The sequence below is a fragment of the Mesoplodon bidens genome (genome assembly GCF_964165515.1).
Source record: "Mesoplodon bidens genome assembly, chromosome: 3".
Classification (NCBI taxonomy): domain Eukaryota; kingdom Metazoa; phylum Chordata; class Mammalia; order Artiodactyla; family Ziphiidae; genus Mesoplodon; species Mesoplodon bidens.
Genome location: NC_138178.1, coordinates 58,906,080 through 58,923,651, shown reverse-complemented (window position 1 = coordinate 58,923,651; position 17,572 = coordinate 58,906,080). Strand labels below are relative to the sequence as shown.

The 17,572-nt window shown below is 38.1% G+C and overlaps 1 protein-coding gene and 1 long non-coding RNA gene across 7 annotated transcripts in view; one reads left to right on the top strand and one right to left on the bottom strand.

Annotated features, from left to right (window-relative positions):
* Positions 1-17,232, top strand: part of LOC308613640 — a 28,331-nt gene extending 11,099 nt beyond the window's left edge. The window contains exons 2-3 of the long non-coding RNA XR_014015280.1: positions 10,397-10,511; positions 16,924-17,232. This is a non-coding gene — a long non-coding RNA (uncharacterized lncRNA). The remainder of the gene's footprint in view (positions 1-10,396; positions 10,512-16,923) is intronic.
* The window catches only part of KIF23 (kinesin family member 23), a gene marked incomplete at its 3' end in the record, with an annotated part of 35,910 nt that continues 25,909 nt past the window's right edge, over positions 7,572-17,572 (bottom strand). For 3 of the 6 annotated variants that reach the window (XM_081227408.1, XM_081227409.1, XM_081227410.1), the window contains 10 exons: positions 16,887-17,045; positions 16,123-16,280; positions 15,075-15,248; positions 14,609-14,788; positions 14,023-14,334; positions 10,818-11,048; positions 9,902-9,984; positions 9,631-9,709; positions 8,927-8,997; positions 7,572-8,208 (listed from right to left, as the gene is read on the bottom strand). In XM_081227408.1, the coding sequence (XP_081083534.1) occupies positions 8,193-8,208; positions 8,927-8,997; positions 9,631-9,709; positions 9,902-9,984; positions 10,818-11,048; positions 14,023-14,334; positions 14,609-14,788; positions 15,075-15,248; positions 16,123-16,280; positions 16,887-17,045 (1,463 nt within the window). Of the gene's footprint in view, positions 8,209-8,922; positions 8,998-9,630; positions 9,710-9,901; positions 9,985-10,817; positions 11,049-14,022; positions 14,335-14,608; positions 14,789-15,074; positions 15,249-16,122; positions 16,281-16,886; positions 17,046-17,572 lie in introns of those variants that run through there. The other 3 variants (XM_081227412.1, XM_081227413.1, XM_081227411.1) reach the window with 2 other exon arrangements.

The window sequence follows — 17,572 nt, the reverse complement described above, 5'->3', positions numbered from 1 at the left end:
CTAAGCAATAGGATATTTAAAAAAAATAAAAATAGTCAAGAAATAGAAAGATGAAATACAGTAGCATCTATTGAGAGAGGTGCTCTGAAGCATTCTAGAAACACACCTATGACACTGCTTACTACTATACTATTAGTGACAAGAAAGTAGATTTTGTCTTTTTCCTTAACCTTTGAACCTGCGTTTGGCTAGGAGTAATATCATGCCTTCACTATTAATAAAAAACAGGTAAACTATAATTTTAGTAATAAAAAGGTTCAGCCTCAAAAAAAAAAAAAAAACTAGCTTCAAGAAAAATGTATGTTCACCCAGATAAGAATGGATATTTCGCCATGATGTTCAATAGTACTTCTAATTATGTTGTCCCCAAACCTTGTTTTTTGTTGAAATGTCTAGAAGAGCATACTTAATACATATATATTATGGTTGTCAGGCAGTTCGTTGAATTTGTGAATTCAGTGGCAAATTATTTTATATTATCTAGTGCTTTCTTTTTTTTAACAATTGCAAAAATCTACTTTTCATTTTTTATTGAAATATATTTGACATATAACATTGTGTAATTTTAAGGTGTTCAACACCTTATAATGTATAGTTAGATCATTTATATATTATAATATTGCCATTGTAGCAATACTTACCACCTCTATCACATTTCATAATTATTCTTTCTTTTTACTAGTTGGAATAATCAAGTTCTAGTCTCTTAGGAAGTTTGATGTTTATAATACAGTATTGTTGTCTATATTCACTCTACTGTGCATTATATTTCTAGGGCTTATTTATACTTATTGCAAGTAAACTTAACATCTTTTCTGTCCTCCGTAACCACCATATTACTCTCAAGTTTTACAAGTTAGGCTTTTTAAAATTTCACATATAAGTGACATCAGACAGTACTTATCTAACTTATCTCGCTTAGCAAAATGTGCTCAGGGTTTATCCATGTTGTCTCAAATGGCAAGATTTTACTCCTTTTTATAGTTGAATAATATTCCATTGTTATTATATATAACATGTTTTCTTTGTCCATTCATTCGTTGGTGGACACTTAGGTTGTTTCCATGTCTTGGCTATTGTAAATAATGCTGCAGTGGACATAGGGGTGTAGATATCTTTTCAAGGTAGCATTTTCGTTGTCTTCAGATAGATACCTAGAAGTACTTATGTATTATTTATCTTTGATGTCTGGATCATATGGTGGTTCTACTTTTAATTTTTTGAGGAACCTCCATACTGCTTTCCATAGTGCCTGCACCATTTACGTTCCCACTGACAGTGCATCAGGGTTCCCTTTTCTTCACATCCTTGCCAGCACTTGTTATCTCTTGTCTTCTTGATGATTGCCATTCTAACAGGCATGAGGTGATATAGCTCACTGTGATTTTAATTCACATTTCCCTGATGATTAGTGATATTGAGCATCTTTTCAGGAACCCATTGGCCATTTGGAAGTATTCTTTGAAAAAATGTCTGTTTAGTTCTTCTACTCACTTTTTAATTAGATTGGGGGTTTTTGTTTGTTTTTCTGATGTTGAGTTGTATGAGTTTTTTAAAATATATTTTGGATATTAACCCTTTATCTGATACACAGTTTGTAAAAATTTCCTCTCATTTTGTAGGTTGCCTTTTCATTTTGTTAATTGTACCTGACTGTGCAAAAGCTTTTAAGCTTGATGTACTCCCATTTGTTGATTTTTGCTTTTGTTGTTTGTGCTTTTGTTGTCATATCCAAAAAAATCAATGCCAAAACCAATGTTGAGAAACTTCTTCCCTATGTTTCATTCTAGGAGTTTTATAGTGTCAGATCTTATGTTTGAGTCTGTGATACATCTTGAGTTAATTTTTGTGAGTGGTGTAAGGTATGGGTTTAATTTCAGTGCTAGACATATGTTAATCCAGTTTCCTAGCACCATTTGTTGAAGAAACTGTCTTCTCCACTTTGGGTGCTCTTGGTTCCCTTGTTGAATATTAGTTGACCATATAGGCTGGGGTGAATTCTGGGCTCTTTATTCTGTTCTTGGTCTATGTGTCTATTTTTATGCCAGTACCATACTGTTTTTATTACTGTAGCTTTGTAGTACAGTTTGAAATCAGCAAGTGTGTGATACCTCCAGCTTTGTTCTTTTTCTTCAGGATTACTTTGGCTATTTGGGGTCTTTTGTGGCTCCATACAAATTTTAGGATTTTTTTTTCTATTTCTGTGAAGAATACTGTTGATATTTTATGGGGATTGCATTGAATCTATAGACGCTTTTGAATATTATAGACATTTTAGCAGTATTAATTCTTATCCATGAGTACAGATATTTTTCTATTGTGTCTTCTTTGATTTCTTTCAGCAGTCTTATAATTTTTGTTGTACATATCTTTCACTTCCTTGATTAAATTTATTCCTGGGACTTACCTGGTAGTCCAGTGGTTAAGATTGTGCACTTCCACTGCAGGGGGTGTGGGTTTGATTCCTGCTCAGGGAACTAAGATCCCACATGCCACGAGGCACAACCAAAAAAAATTAAAAAAAAAAAGACAAAAAAGAAAATTACTCCTAAGTATGTTATTGTTTCGATGCTATTGCAAATGGGATAGTTTCATTTCTTTTTCATATGTTTTCTCCTTAGTGTATAGAAATGCAACTAATTTCTGTATGTTGATGTTGTATCCTGCAACTTTACTGACATGATTGATTAGTTCCAACAGTTTTTTAGTAGAGTCTTTGGGATTATCTTTATACAGGATCATATCACCTTCATTTCTATATACAGGAAGAGTAACTTATTCTTCCCCAATTTGGATGCCTTTTATTTCTTTGTCTTGCCTAGTTACACTAGCTAGGGCTTCCAATACTATATTGAATAAGAATGGTGAGAGTGGACATCCTTGTCTTATTCCTGATCTTAGAAGAAAAGCTTTCAATCTTTCTCCATTGAGTATAATGTTAGGTTTGCATTTGTTATACATGACCTTTATCATGTTTAGGTATGTTCCTTCTATACCCAGCCTGCTAAAGGTTTTTTATCATGAAAGGATGTTGTATTTTGTCATATGGTTTTTCTGCATCTATTGAGATGATCACGTGACTTTTATCTTTCATTTTATGAATATATATTATGTTTATTGATTTGCATATGTTGAACCATCCTTGCGTACAAGGCATAAATCCCTCTTGGTCATGGTGTACAATCCTTAAGAGTTCTTGAATTCAGTTTGCTGATACTTTGTTGAGACTTTTGTTCCTATGTTCATCAGGGGTACTGATCTATCGTTTTCATTTCTTGTGGTGTCCTTATCTGGCTTTGGCTTCAGGGTAATGCTGGCCTCATATCAATAGAATCAGTTTGGAAGTATTACCTTCTCAAATTTTTGTAAGAGTTTGGGAAGGATTGATGTTGATTATTCTTTGAATGTTTGATAGAATTCGCCAGTGTACCCATCTGGTCCTGGGGTTTTCTCAGTTGGGAAGTTTATGATTACAGACTTAATCTAGTTGGCTATTATTGGTCTGTTCATATTTTCTATTTCTTCCTGATTTAGCCTTTTTTAAATTTATATTATATTGGAGTGTAGTTGATTAAGAATGTCATGTTAGTTTCAGATGTACAGCAAAGTAGTTCAGTTATACATATATATGTATCCTTTTTCAAATGCTTTTCCCATTTAGGTTATTACAGAATATTGAGCAGAGTTCCCTGCGCTGTACAATAGGTCCTTGTTGTTATCTATTTTAAATATAGTAGTGTGTATAAGTCAATCCCAAACTCCCAATTTATCCCTCACCTTTGGTGACCATAAATTTGTTTTCTGAGTCTGGGAGTCTTTCTGTTTTGTAAATAGGTTCATTTGTATCTTTTTTTTATTTTTAGATTCTGCATATAAGCGATATCATCTGATATTTGTCTTTCTGGGTTTTCTAAAAAATATTTATTTATTTAGGCTGCACTGGGTCTTAGTTGCGGCATGTGGGCTCTCAGTTGCGGCATGCGTACTTCTTAGTTGCGGCATGCTGACTTCTTAATGGCAGCATGCAGACGCTTAGTTGTGGCATGCAAACTCTTAGTTGCGACACATGAGAGATCTAGTTCCCTGACCAGGGATCAAACCTGGGCCCCCTGCATTGGGAGCTCGTAGTCTTACCCACTGGACCATCAGGGAAGTCCCTTTCTCTGTCTGACTTACTTTACTCAGTATGACAATCTCTAGGCCCATCCATGTTGCTGCAGATGGCATTATTTTGTTCTTTTCTATGGCTGAGTAATATTCCATTGTATATATGTACACATCATCTTTATCCATTCCTCTGTTGATGGATATTTAGGTTTCTTCCATATCCTGGCTATTGTAAATAGTGCTACAATGAACACGGGGGTGCATGTATGTTTTCAAATTATGGTTTTCTTTGGGTAGGTGCCTGGGCATGGGATTGCTGGGTCATACAGTAGTTCTATTTTTAGTTTTTTAAGGAACCTCCATACTGTTCTCCATAGTGGCTGTACCAGTTTACATTTCCACCAACAGTGTAGGAGGGTCCCCTTTTCTCTACACCCTCTCCAGCATATATTATTTGTAGATTTTTTGATGATGGCTATTCTGACCAATGTGAGGTGATGTCTCATAGTTTTGATTTGCATTTCTCTAATAATAATTAGTGATGTTGAGCATCTTTTCATGTGCTTTTTGGCCATCTGTATGTCTTCTTTGGAGAAATGTCTATTTAGATCTGGGTTGTTTTTGATTGGGTTGTTTTGTTTTTGTTTTTTTTTTGATATTGAGCTGCGTGAGCTGTTTGTATATTTTGGAGATTAATCCCTTGTCGGTAGCATCATTTACAAACCCCATTCTGTGGGTTGTCTTTTCATTTTAAATATTTTAAATATAGCAGCATGAATGCGTCAATCCCAAACTGCCAACTTATCCCTCCCCTTTGGTAACCTTTGGTAACCAGAAGTTTATTTTCTTAGTCTGTTAGTCTGTTTCTGTTTTGTGAATAGGTTCATTTGTATCCTTTTTTTTTTTTTTTTTTTAGATTCTGCATATAAGTGATATCTTATATTTGGAGTGATTATTGATATCACTCCTTTCTGTCTCCTTTCTTTTTCCTTGTTTCTGTCTACCTTTGTAAAGTGGTGGTTTTCCTTAGTGATTTGCTCAGTCTTCCCCCCACTCCCGCTTTTTTTTTTTAATGTTTCATGCCTCTAGATTTTTGTTTTGTGGTTACCTTGTGGCTTATAATATATCTCATAGGTAAAATAGTCCTTTTCATGCTGTTGATAGCACCTTGTTTTCATTCGCCTATAAAGATTCAACCCTTTTTGCTCCTCCCCTTTTATACTTTTGATGTCCCAATTTACCTCTTTTTATGTGTACTTTCATTTGTTTTTATGTCACTAATTAGCATCATTCTGTTTCAGCTGAAGAACTCCTTTCAGCATTTCCTGCATGGCAGGTTTTGTTTGTCTGGGAAAGCCTTTATTTCTCCTTCATAGCTGAAGGTTAACTTCGCTGGATAAAGTATTCTTGGCTGGCCGTATTTATCTTCAACACTTTGAATATGTCATTCCACTCTCTCCTGGCCTATAGAATTTCTGCTGGGAAATCCACTGATAGCCTTGTGGGGATTCCTTTGTAGGCTACTTTTTTTTTAACCCCTGGATGCCTTTAAGATTTTTTCTTTTTTTTTTTTCTTTGATTTTTGACAGTTTCATTATAGTGTGTTTTGGAGAAGGTCTTTTTGCATTGAGATAATAGGGTGTCCTGTTAGCTTCTTGGACTTTTATATCCAATTCCCTCCCCAGGCTTGGGAGATTCTCAGCTATTATTTTTTTTAAATACACACTCTCTGCTCCCCTCTCCCTCTCTGCTCCTTCTGGTAGACCGTTATTCTTACATTTATTTTGTCGTCATATATGAGAGTTCTCGTAGGTTTTCTTCACTTCTTAAAAATCTTAGTTCTCTCTTCTCCTGAGTCATTTCTAAATTTCTACCCTCCGAGTTGCAGATTCTTTCCCAGATCTCATTTGCCTTATTTCCTAAGCTTTCTATACATTCTTGATGTGATTCATTGAATTCTTCAGCTCCAGAATTTGGTTCTTTTTAAAAATTTCAGTAGATTTGGTAAACAACAAACACCTTACATTCAGTAACTTTATTTCTATATTCTTGAATTGCCTGAGTTTTCTTGTAGCTCAGCAAATAAATCCTTCATCACAGCTGTTTTAATTCTTTATCAGATCACCGTGTTCTGTGCCTTTGGGTTCAGTTGCTGGAGAATTATTATTTTTCTCATTGTGATACCATATCACTGTGATTTTTCATAGTGCTTGGTAAAATGTGCCCCTGCCATTGAGTTTGAAGTAGCACACTTGTTTCTTTTATTAGTTGCTTACTTTGTTCAACACTGGCAATTAGAAACCTTGCTTTTATTCTCCAGAAGGTGGCACCATAGCTCAAGTTTTCGGTTTCTCTACCTGAGCCGGCTCTGGGGCTGTGCTAGGGAGTGCCTGTAAAAAAGCTGGCAGCAGAGTGGGCAAGTGTGGGCTCAGCACCTGTGGTTGCCCACAGCCTGGCAGGGAGATCCTCCACTGCGGGGAGCCCCCAGAGGGCCATGCATGGACCTCCTGCTGAAATCTGAGGCAGAGGGCAGGGAGTGAGATACTTCAGTGCCCTTTGTTCTTGTCTCCCTCTTTCCACTTCCACTAGTCAGGGAGGTCGCTCCTGAGGAATTCGTGCTGCTGGAGAGAAAGAAACAGGTTCCTCCAGCTGTGACCAGCCAGGCAGTCCCTTAGAGACCTCTGTGAGGGAGGTGGCTGCTGTCCCTGGCAGTGGACGCCCAGTGTGCTCCTGCTCTTCCTCTGCCTCCAAACTGGTCTCCGTCCCGCTCCCCACAGTGTGCCTGGTTCTCTGTCGGGCTGGCTGGACCTCCTGTCCACCCGGTGCTGCACTCCCAGTCTAGCTTCCCACCGCGCCCACAGCGAGTGGGGCTGAGGCAGGCTCAGCAGCTCCCTTGGATCTGCAGCCCTCTCCAAGGTCCACCCACCTACGTTCTGAAGCGCTTATCGGTAGAAATCTTTTGGATGTTCTGGTGTAATGTACAGATACTTTTGTTCAGTTATGAATGACCCATTAGTTGTTCCCTTTTTTCCCCTCTTTTATTTACAACTCACACCGCCATGCTGCTGCCAGCACTTGCTCCTCTACCTTTTATCTATGCATGTGAGTTGGGTGTAATATCAGTAATTTAAAATTTTCATACCTGGAGACTGAGTGCTGGTCTTGAAACCCTAAGTTGAATGAAGTAAAAGGAAGATTCCAGATCAAACACAGTCTGTGTGTGAAGGATTGCCCAGGGGCTGCAGTACACCCAGTGGGCTGGGAGAATGTTCCTGGTTTTCAACAGAGGAAATAGCCCCTTTTGAAGCTGTTCCTTTGCATGCTGAAACAAGTATCCTCAATGTGGTGAGAGAAATTTCTAGTGCTTTCTTTTAGTTCATCCCACAAATGTGCCAGCAAGGCACAATGCTAGGTTCTGGGACTAAGTGTTAAATTACTATCACACAACCTTGTATTTTAGTGCTTTTTATTTCAATTCTTTTGGTATAGCTAAATGTCAGAAAGTACATATATACAAAATTCAGAACACCTTCCTAAAATGGTTTTAGTATTGGCCAGTCTCTGACATCTTTATTTATTTTGGAAGTTTGAATTGTCAAATATGTCTAAAGTGCATTCTTGCAGCTAATCAATAGCAGCATTTGTTTTTTTTTAAAACCCTTAAGAAATATTCAGACAAGAAGTAGAAAAGTCACAATAAAAAGCAAAGCGTGATCTAGATATATATTTTCCTTAATCACCTAAAACAAATACATGCATGAATTAGTTTATAAGTATACAAGAAATATACAAAAAATAGCATTATAAAAAAGTTCATATGGCATGAGAAAGAGGGGTCTTTCTCTGCTATTAATATTAAATACGGCAAGGTGTATAATATAAAAAGTTTGTAGAATCCTAGATATCTTTGGAGCCATAGGGGAATCTTTATGTAGGCCAGTGCATGATGACATAGCTGAGGTCTGTGGTATTCAACAAAGCTGGAGTTCTACAAGATGATTCATTCAGAAGACTCCTTCTGGCATTGCTTTGGAGAAATCAACACAAATGAAAATGTTCTTTTGTTATGGGGGCTGGCTGTCAATTCATGGCTTCTTGCGCCTAAAATGAAAAAAAATGAAAACCAGCATTTAGTGCTGAATTTTGCAATAAATCTCTAGGAGGGCTTTGAGAGAATTCCTGTTTTATCATGGGAAGAGTTAAAAGTCCTTCTAAGAAAGCAAATAACTTATAAAATATGCTTATCTAGTATTAAATTTAAAAAACAGAACTTTCCATCTTTATCCTGTTGCATTGATTTTCCAAACTGCCTAAGGAATACGTGTGTCAAAAGTGGACACATGGACCTGTATAGGTAGATATTTGAAAAGCAGTGGGTTTGATTAATATGGGGAGAAAAATGGGCCATAAATTCTGCCATTCCATTTTATTTTAGCGAACACTTTTTGCTGTAAAAAGAGGGGAATTAGGAAAGAATGAATTACACGAGGAGCTGCCATCCCTGACTCCAGCCTCCCCTCCTTATAGGTGATCTCAGTTCAGCCTCTGAAAACTTTATGAGCACAGGCAAAAAGAACAAGAGCGAATGTTCTTACAGCTCTAATTGCTCTTATTCAGCACCCCCCACCGCCCCACCGACCCCGGTTCTCAGCACTGCTACTGCCTAGCGTCGTCTGCCAGTGGGGCCCAGATATTCCAACGGGCAAACAAAAACCACATAGGTCCTCTTTAAAAAAAAAAAAAAAAAAAGTGGTTGGTAGGGAGAAGGGGTGGTGGGGAGGGAAAACACAGAGAAAGGCCACACGTGGTCAGTACTCACTTGGGTTGTGCGTGGTGCTGATACCCAGGCCCCAGCTGAGACCCTGCTCTCATCTCTACAGCCACAGAACACTGAGAGAAAAACCACAGAGAGGAAAGATCAGCTCCTCTCTGCAGTCTATTAAACAGATCTATTTAGACAGATTCAACCAAGGTGAATTCCCACATTGCTTTCTAGTCCAGCGCAGATACATATGTTAAAATACTAATCAGGTACTTGAAATTTATTTGATGTGCCACAAAAATTGTGAGGTGGAAGGGTCTTCAGAGATCATTCAGGTAAATCTCCTCATTTTCTATCAGGAAGAAGAAAGTGGCAAAGGCTAGAGCTTGGCCGGCTGACCCCCACCTTCCCATGATCTTTATTATGTCACTCTCTCCTCAGGAATAACAGTTCCACAGGGAAGTTCTTCTCCTGAGAAGATTCCCATCAGTTTGATGGGCATTCTTGTTATTCTAGGGTGATGCTCTCTGACTTGATCCTTGGGCCTTACCCCTCTACAGTAAAAACGGGCTTTGAGCTGAAGAGCTCCAGTAAAACCAGAGCAGAAATACAAATACCTTCTCAGATGTGCTGGGGACAGGCCTACAGGCTGCATTGGCCATGTGGGATCAGACCTTAGTTGTTTGTTTCAAAGAGCATGAAAAGCTACAGCTGGTAGGGCTTAAAATATGACATCCCTAGCAAATATTTTTTACTCCTACCCTTGTTTCTACGTCGGTCCATTCAGACTCTGTTCCATCTGGTGGGGCAGGTGCTCCTGTGGAAGATTTTCGTTTTCGACTACAGAAAAAGGGAAAATAGAATGCAACAGTTATTTTTTGTATCTAAGAACAGGAAATATATTAGAAATAGGGAAATACCCTATATACTCCTTCAGAGAATTGATACATTTTACAGGCTAGTCAGTTCCTCAAGAATGAGCAGCTAAGAAAATGACAGCCCTCTAAAGAAAGGAATTTGATGATCACTCACCCAGTTGGTGATTCTTGTTTCAAAGTCTCAATTTCAGTAAACTGGACGGATTGTCCACCACCCCTTGTTTTATAAACATCACCCTACAGCCAAGAGAAAAGGTCACCATTACACTTTTTATACATCCAAAGGGTAAACATACATATATATTTCAAATTAAATTGAAGACTCTGCTGTTTTATGGAAACTCCCATCCACAAAACCAGATGGTGCTTGGACTGCTGGGTCTGTACCGTTAAAATACTTTAAAGATTTGTGTACATATCTCTCACTAAAGAAGTCCAATGTAATATAATTAGTAGCATTCTTAATTGCAGAAAATAACATCCCTTTTTATTCAACCTATAATTTAAAAACTACACTAGAGATCAAGAAATCTGTCAGAAACTTCTAAACGTTAGAAGGCAGTATAACTTTCTTCTCTGGATGTACCCCTCCTCTCATATTCAAATAACAGTACAGTTGTTTTTGTTTTTGTTTTGCCGCACTGTACAGCTTGTGGGATCTTAGTTCCTGGTCCAGGGATCGAACTCAGGCCCTCGGCAGTGAAAGCACAGAGTCCTAACCACGGACTGCCAGGGAATTCCCTCAAGTGACAGTACAATCAAAGGTAGGAGTTCTTTGTTTGGTTTACTTCTTAAGTAGGGGTTAAAACAAAATACATATTAATTAAAAGTACGTAATACATCTGGAGTTCCTCTAACAAACCTGAGACTCTAAGCCTCATTTGACAGAGAGTAGCAGATTTAGTTCTAATTTAGCAGAGTCATAATCTAAGTAGTTACTTTAGTTTTCTAACAAACAAAAGGGTTTTATCAATACCCATTTAAGTTCCAGTTGACACTGCCTGTGTTGACACACAGGAAGAGTAAATGGTTTTTTGTTAAGCTGACCTTCTCTTGTGTAAATTTTTTACCTTAATTAGCTTAGTTTCAATCTCCCCATCGGAGGCTAGTTCCTGGTGGGTCAGCATGTACTTCTCACACTTAGCTAGTGCCTTTTCATTTGCAACAGATACAGTGATGGCATGAGGGACTTGTGGCTGCATGACTGTTTCAGTTTGCAGGTTAGAGGCAGGCTTATGATCTACCCATCTGTCTCCCGCAGAGCGTGATCGTCTGTGTCGCAGACGAATTGGTGGTGCATTCTGATCAGGTTGAAAGAGGAATCAAGAAACAAGCATAACCCAGAATTAATTTAAGCGTGCAATTAGAAGTGCAGCAGTTTGGGCTACATTAGTTGGTGACAATATCAAAACAAATGCATGAACCTTTTCAAAAGCTAAACGTTACTCAAGCAATTTAAATGTTCTCTTTGTATTTAAAACCAACGAGCATCTTTTAACACCAGCTTGTGTATATGTATTATATATTCTACTAGGGAGCTTCCCTTTCAACAAAGAATGGAAGGAAAGGTTCTGGTAATGCCGCTCGTCTTTCCTGCATAGGTGGTATTCAGGACAAGTAATTCATTTTGCATTCTTAATCAAAAACCAGTCTTTGTGCCTGCTATTGTGAGGTACTCTGTTAGGTCCATGACTAAGTTAAAAGCTTCAGAAAGACCAGCAGAAGCCCTAAATATATCATAAGCCTCTAAACAAGAGAGAAAATACTACTGTTACAAAACAGGACCCTCCCCGAAGCTGATGGAGCTGTAGACTACAGACTGCTAAAGAACATAAGGTGTCATGAAAACCTTGTGTATAAAATGATTAAAAGAATGTAAATAAAATACTTCTGAGTACTATTAAAAATCTCAAAACACAACTTTTTGAAAAGTTCAAAAACAATAATGGCTAAAACATAGCAACATTTTTCCCCCAAACGTTTCATAAAGGTTCCAAGAACTAGATAAAGCATATACTGTCAAATCAGCCTCTGTCATACAATGAAAAACTAGATGCTTCCAGTAACATGTCACCTAACTTTAGGACAGTTAAATTGAGCACATTCAGCCTAAGGGGGGGAAAAAAATCACATACAGAACATAGTTAATAGTTTCTTTGTAACTTTGCAAACATCTTTCTGTTTACAAAACTGAAAGGAAATGAAACAGTCTGCCACAGCCCAAATCCTTCAAAGCTGGTCAAGTATGAACATCTAATTTAAAATGCGTATGCGGAGAACTGAAGTGTTTTTCCCTGTACAAGAAACAAATGGGGCTTCCCTGGTGGCGCAGTGGTTGAGAGTCCGCCTGCCAATGCAGGGGATACGGGTTCGTGCCCCGGTCCGGGAAGATCCCACATGCTACGGAGCAGCTGGGCCTGTGAGCCATGGCTGCTGAGCCTGCGCATCCAGAGCCTGTGCTCCACAACGGGAGAGGCCACAACAGTGAGAGGCCCGCGTACCACAAAAAAAAAAAAAAAAAAAAAAGAAACAAATGAAGCACTAGTGACAAATCATGATACTAAAACATGGGCAAGAGAGTTTGCCACTCTGGATGCCCAAACCTCACAACAAGCAGGAAACTTCCCATTCTTAAAATAGCTTAATGTTGTAAAGGAAGAATGTGGCTCTCATGTCCTACCATTTAGCAAAGGTGACAGATTTCTCAAACACACTTAGCAATAAATACATTCTGAAACAAGCTTTGGAAAGACAACAGTCCTTACATTCTACTATTGTTTATGAAATAAATGATATTTTAAATTTCTTCCTCACTGAAGTATTATAAATTCAGTCCACCTGACCTAATTTTTGACCAGCAAACCCAGATGCATAGACACTAGCCTAAACTTTTCTCTGCTGCACTTCTAAAGAGATTTTGATTTCAAATGAAGAAGTTAAAGGACCTCTAGTAAATCCTCTTAAATATCTCATAGCCAAATTAGATATTACATAAATGTTGACCAGGCATAAGTAGGCCTTGAATAGTTTTCAGTCTATATAGACTTGCATGAAATAAGGGGGATTTATTAGAGTTGATCAGAAAGACCAGCCACCATGATTTGCTCCCTAAAAAGGTTTAAAGCAAAATCTGCAATGTAAAGAACTTAAGCGACTTTAGAATTATCCGTTGCCTTGGTAAATACCTTGTAATTCATCATCATCCCTTAATAATCAGGAATGCAGGCCACCTGAATGAAATTTTTCTGCACCCTAAATTATACCACAAGAAAATCTAAAGCAAATATTTACTGTAAGATTAAGTTGTTTAGAAGAAAAATTCTTAAAGAGATATATTAAAATTTTACTAAATGTAAATTCACAGTATTAACTTTGTTCACTTACTCAGATTCAAAGGAAAACTTTACCTTAATCCTTAAGAAGAAAATATAGACACGAATTTGTTTAAACACCCTTGAATGAGGCAGAGCCCTTGTAAATTGAAATAAAGGCCTTGAGATTAAACACAATGTATTGGAGATGGAAACCTTTCTTCAGCAGTTATAAAACAGCTGGCCTGGGCTCTTCAAAAAATAGTCAATGTCATGAAAATCAAAAAAGGGGAGGATGGACTATTTTATATTGAACGAGATTAAAGAGAGATAATAACCACATAGAATGTATTCACCTTGATAGGACCAAGGTTTGAAAAAAGAAAAGCCATTATTGGGACAACTGGGGAAATGTAAACATGAACTGTTTCAGGGTTAACATCTTAGGTGTGATGAAGATTGTGGTTATGTAGGACACGAAGTCTATGACTTACTGTCAAAGGTTCAAGAAAAAAAATATTTACAAATCTATTTTTCAAAATAAAAGTCTGGGAAAGCAATTTTAAAAATGAAAGTTCGAAAACAGCAAAAAGTCTAATTTGGGGAAGAGAAACCAAAATCAGAAATGGAAAATGTGCTCTAAGACACTCAGTCACTGACTTTGTGGATGCTCATCAGTTTATGCAGCTGAAAAGCACATGTGACTCTGGGATGTGCCCCACTGAGTTGCTTTCACTGAACAGGAGGCAGTATTTCTGTGCCAAATGGGTTTAGGCTTTTTCAGGTGAAGAGCTAGGCCTCAGTTTCAGGGTGATTTGATCTTTCAAACTAACAGAAAAATTAGACCTTGTTTATATTAGCGCTCACCCATCTTTCCATTAAACTTTCTGAACCAAGTTAGTTAAAAAAACACAGAAGATTAAAATCTATTGCTACAATGCTTTAAAATAATACTGGCACTGACCCTGCTGCAGTGATCCTCTTCTATTTCTATCTCATTTCTGAGTGAAGGAACCACCTCCCTGCCTTCAGTCCGGTACATCCCTCGCCTTCTGTCTGACACGATACAAGTTTTACTTTGTCCTGGCTCCTGCTGCCTACGCCTTGCAATAGATGTGACATTGAGAGGTGTGTTGTACGAAGGAATTTTCTGCTCCCATTCCGAAATACAGGAAGCTACAGAAATGCTGCTGCAAGAGTTAGAGCCCCTATGTAGCTGTGGCTGGCTCATGAGTTGCTGGCCGTTGGAAATCTGAGCAATATAGTTACTAGAAGGCTAAAAAAATTGAAGAGAAATTAATGAGCAAGACTTGAAAAAAATGAAACAATTCATTACTTTAATATTAGCACAGGAAGACATAATTTTTGTACTAAATTACTAATTTTTATACTAAATTTGTGTTTATACTAAATTTGAAAATATTTATAAATAGAACTTTGAGAAATACAATAATATAAAACAAAAAATTGATTCTCACAGAAATAGTCACCTAATCTGAACAAACCTTCTCTAGTACTACTAAGTTACTACACAACTACAAATAACTTACAGGTACTGGTGATGGAGAAACAGGTCTTTGAGTAGCTTTTTCTCGATCGCGCTCCCGAGAGGGTCTCTCTGGCCTTTCAGCTTTGGGTTCAGTAACAATAGCCTTCAGTTGTTTCAGTTTTTCATCTTTCACCCAGAGTTTATTTTGCATCTCCAGCTGTTTGGCTGCCACTCGACGCTCCTGAAGATTATATATGGTGATAAATATTCTAATTCAGTTATAGCAAACAAATGCACTAGTTTACCTGAACGCTTTACTTCCTAAAGATGAGAGTTCTCCAGTTCTTCATAATGCTTATTAATTTGTTGTGACTTGTAAGGGCAGAGGAAGGAAGGAAGGAAGAGGAACTGAATAGGGGCTGCTGTGGCCACCACCACTAAAACCCTACCCCAAGTACAAGGGATTCAGAATGCTCCAATTAGAGATGAATCATCCCTGACGTGAGCACTGTATGAATGACACTCACACATTCTTTCTCCCACTTCATGGTTGTTTCTGTCACCATGCCTTGCAGCCTGGCTTCTAGTCTGCGCTTGTCAGAAAACTGTTGCTGAAGTTTCTGATTCTGGGTTTCCAGCTCCTGTTGCAGATTGCGCTTGTCTTCTTCATAGATCGTCGTTGTTTTCTCTAAAATCTCAACCTGGGAAAGTAGACCATTATGTTCAGCATTTGGTATGTAAACATTTCAAGTAGGTTTAAAATAATCTCTCTCGGGCTTCCCTGGTGGCGCAGTGGTTGGGAGTCCGCCTGCCGATGCAGGGGACACGGGTTCGTGCCCCGGTCTGGGAAGATCCCACATGCCGTGGAGCGGCTGGGCCCGTGAGCCATGGCCACTAAGCCTGCGCGTCCGGAGCCTGTGCTCCGCAACGGGAGAGGCCACTATAGTGAGAGGCCCGCATACCGCAAAAAAAAAAAAAAAAAAAAAAAAAAAAAAAAAAATCTCTCTCATAATCTTATGCAAGGATAGTTATGGAAAGAAAAATCATGGAGAAAGCATTTTCTTCTAAAATTTCATCTGAATTCCCACCTCCATTCCTAGAAATGAGAACTTTTAAACAAGTTCCTCACTGAAAGATGAAGTTATAACTGATTTCATGTGAAAATTACTTTTCCTGAAAATTAAGGCCTAAAATTTAATTTTTAGGCTACTTTCAGAATAGAGAACACTATATCGGTTGAGATTAGCTTCTCTCTAGAATGAATGTGTACTCTCTAAATGATCCTCAGTGAATGAGAGAACAAACATTACACATTAGTAAATCAAAAAGCAAGCTATAATCAAAGCTAAACTGTAGAACATTCTCTTCGATTGCTAAAGTCTATTTCATAAAATTAAAGAGTGTATTACCCCTTTTATGCTTTTCACTCATATTTCCTCTTTTGGGGGATGGGATGAAGATTAGTAAATATCCAAATGATAACTCCCAGTAAGCAGCAGCTGCTGGCCAGTATAGCAGAACGGCTAAGTCAGAGACCAGTGCTAAATATACATCCATGATAATACCAAAGCCAACCTTGTATTCTAAAGTTTTGTTTTTCTTCTCCAGTCGTTCAATTTCCGATTTCTGTCCTGAGATCACCTTTTCCTTTTCATTTAGTTTTCCTTGAATGTAGTTTTCTTTATTTAAAACAGCATTGTCAAATTCTTGCAACAAAGCTTTAAAAGTAATAGCTGAAACAAGAGCATGCAGGCCAAGGTTACTCCGATTCGAAAATAACCAAAGAAATCAACTTTTATGTGATGTGGGCATTTTTTCTGAGCACATTTCCTCACTTCAAAATGAGGATTTAAATACCACTTATCTCACATTTTTCTTATGAAGATGATAAGTGTAAGTACATTCACTGAGCACTTACTATGTACCAAGCTGTTCCTGTCCTACATGATTTTCACACATTATCTCATTTATCCTTACAGCACCCTGATGTAGGAGCAATTACAATCCCCATTTTGCGGATGGAAACTAGAAATAAAGGATTAAGTGATTTTCTCAAAGACAGTTATTATAATGTAATACATGTTAAATGCCTTGCAAATAAGCAACTAGTAGGAACTAAAAAGTAGCTGTTATCCCTTTGATCATCACTATTGATTTCTGAAAGGGAGAAACTCATACCCACTTTTCTCTTTTGCTTTAATTTCTTGGAATATAAAATGATGCCTTGGGGACTACTAAGTTCAGAGACAAAATAACCCTTCCTTGAAAATTCTATCCCAACAAAGAACTCAATTCCCTGCAAATTTCTGGTGTTAAAATGACTGCAGTTTTGCCCTTACCCTGTTTGTGAAACTCATCAGTCATCATTTGTCGTAGGTGATGTTGTTTCTCTAGTGCTTCAATCAGCCTGGGAAGAGTCTGCTTGTCATTGATATCCAAAATTTCGCAGGATGGCAAAGGTGGAAAACTCTGCAAAACCACTTCTGAAACCAGCAGTTCTGTATTGAGTTATTAAAAATAAAAAGTTAGTTACACAGGAAAAAAGTTACTCAAACAAGTTTTAACACTGTGATAAGATCCCCAGTCAACATTGTACCTTGTTGGGCCGTCATAATACTTCCTTAAAAATGTGTTATAAAGAAGGAAAAATGAAAAAAAGGTATATAATAAAAGAAATGTCACATACTTTGATTCAGAATTTTTTTTGCACTTGGTTTTCGAGGGGAAAGGAAGTAAACAGTTTTCTTATGTGAAACAGATTTTTTTTCAAAAAGAGAGAGACATGGGGGCTTCCCTGGTGGCGCAGTGGTTGAGAGTCCGCCTGCCGATGCAGGGGACACGGGTTCGTGCCCCGGTCCGGGAAGATCCCACATGCCGCGGAGCGGCTGGGCCCGGGAGCCATGGCCGCTGAGCCTGCGCATCCGGAGCCTGTGCTCCACAACGGGAAAGGGCACAACAGTGAGAGCCCGCGTACCGCAAAAAAAAAAAAAAAAAAGAGACAGACAGACAGACTCATCAGTGGGCA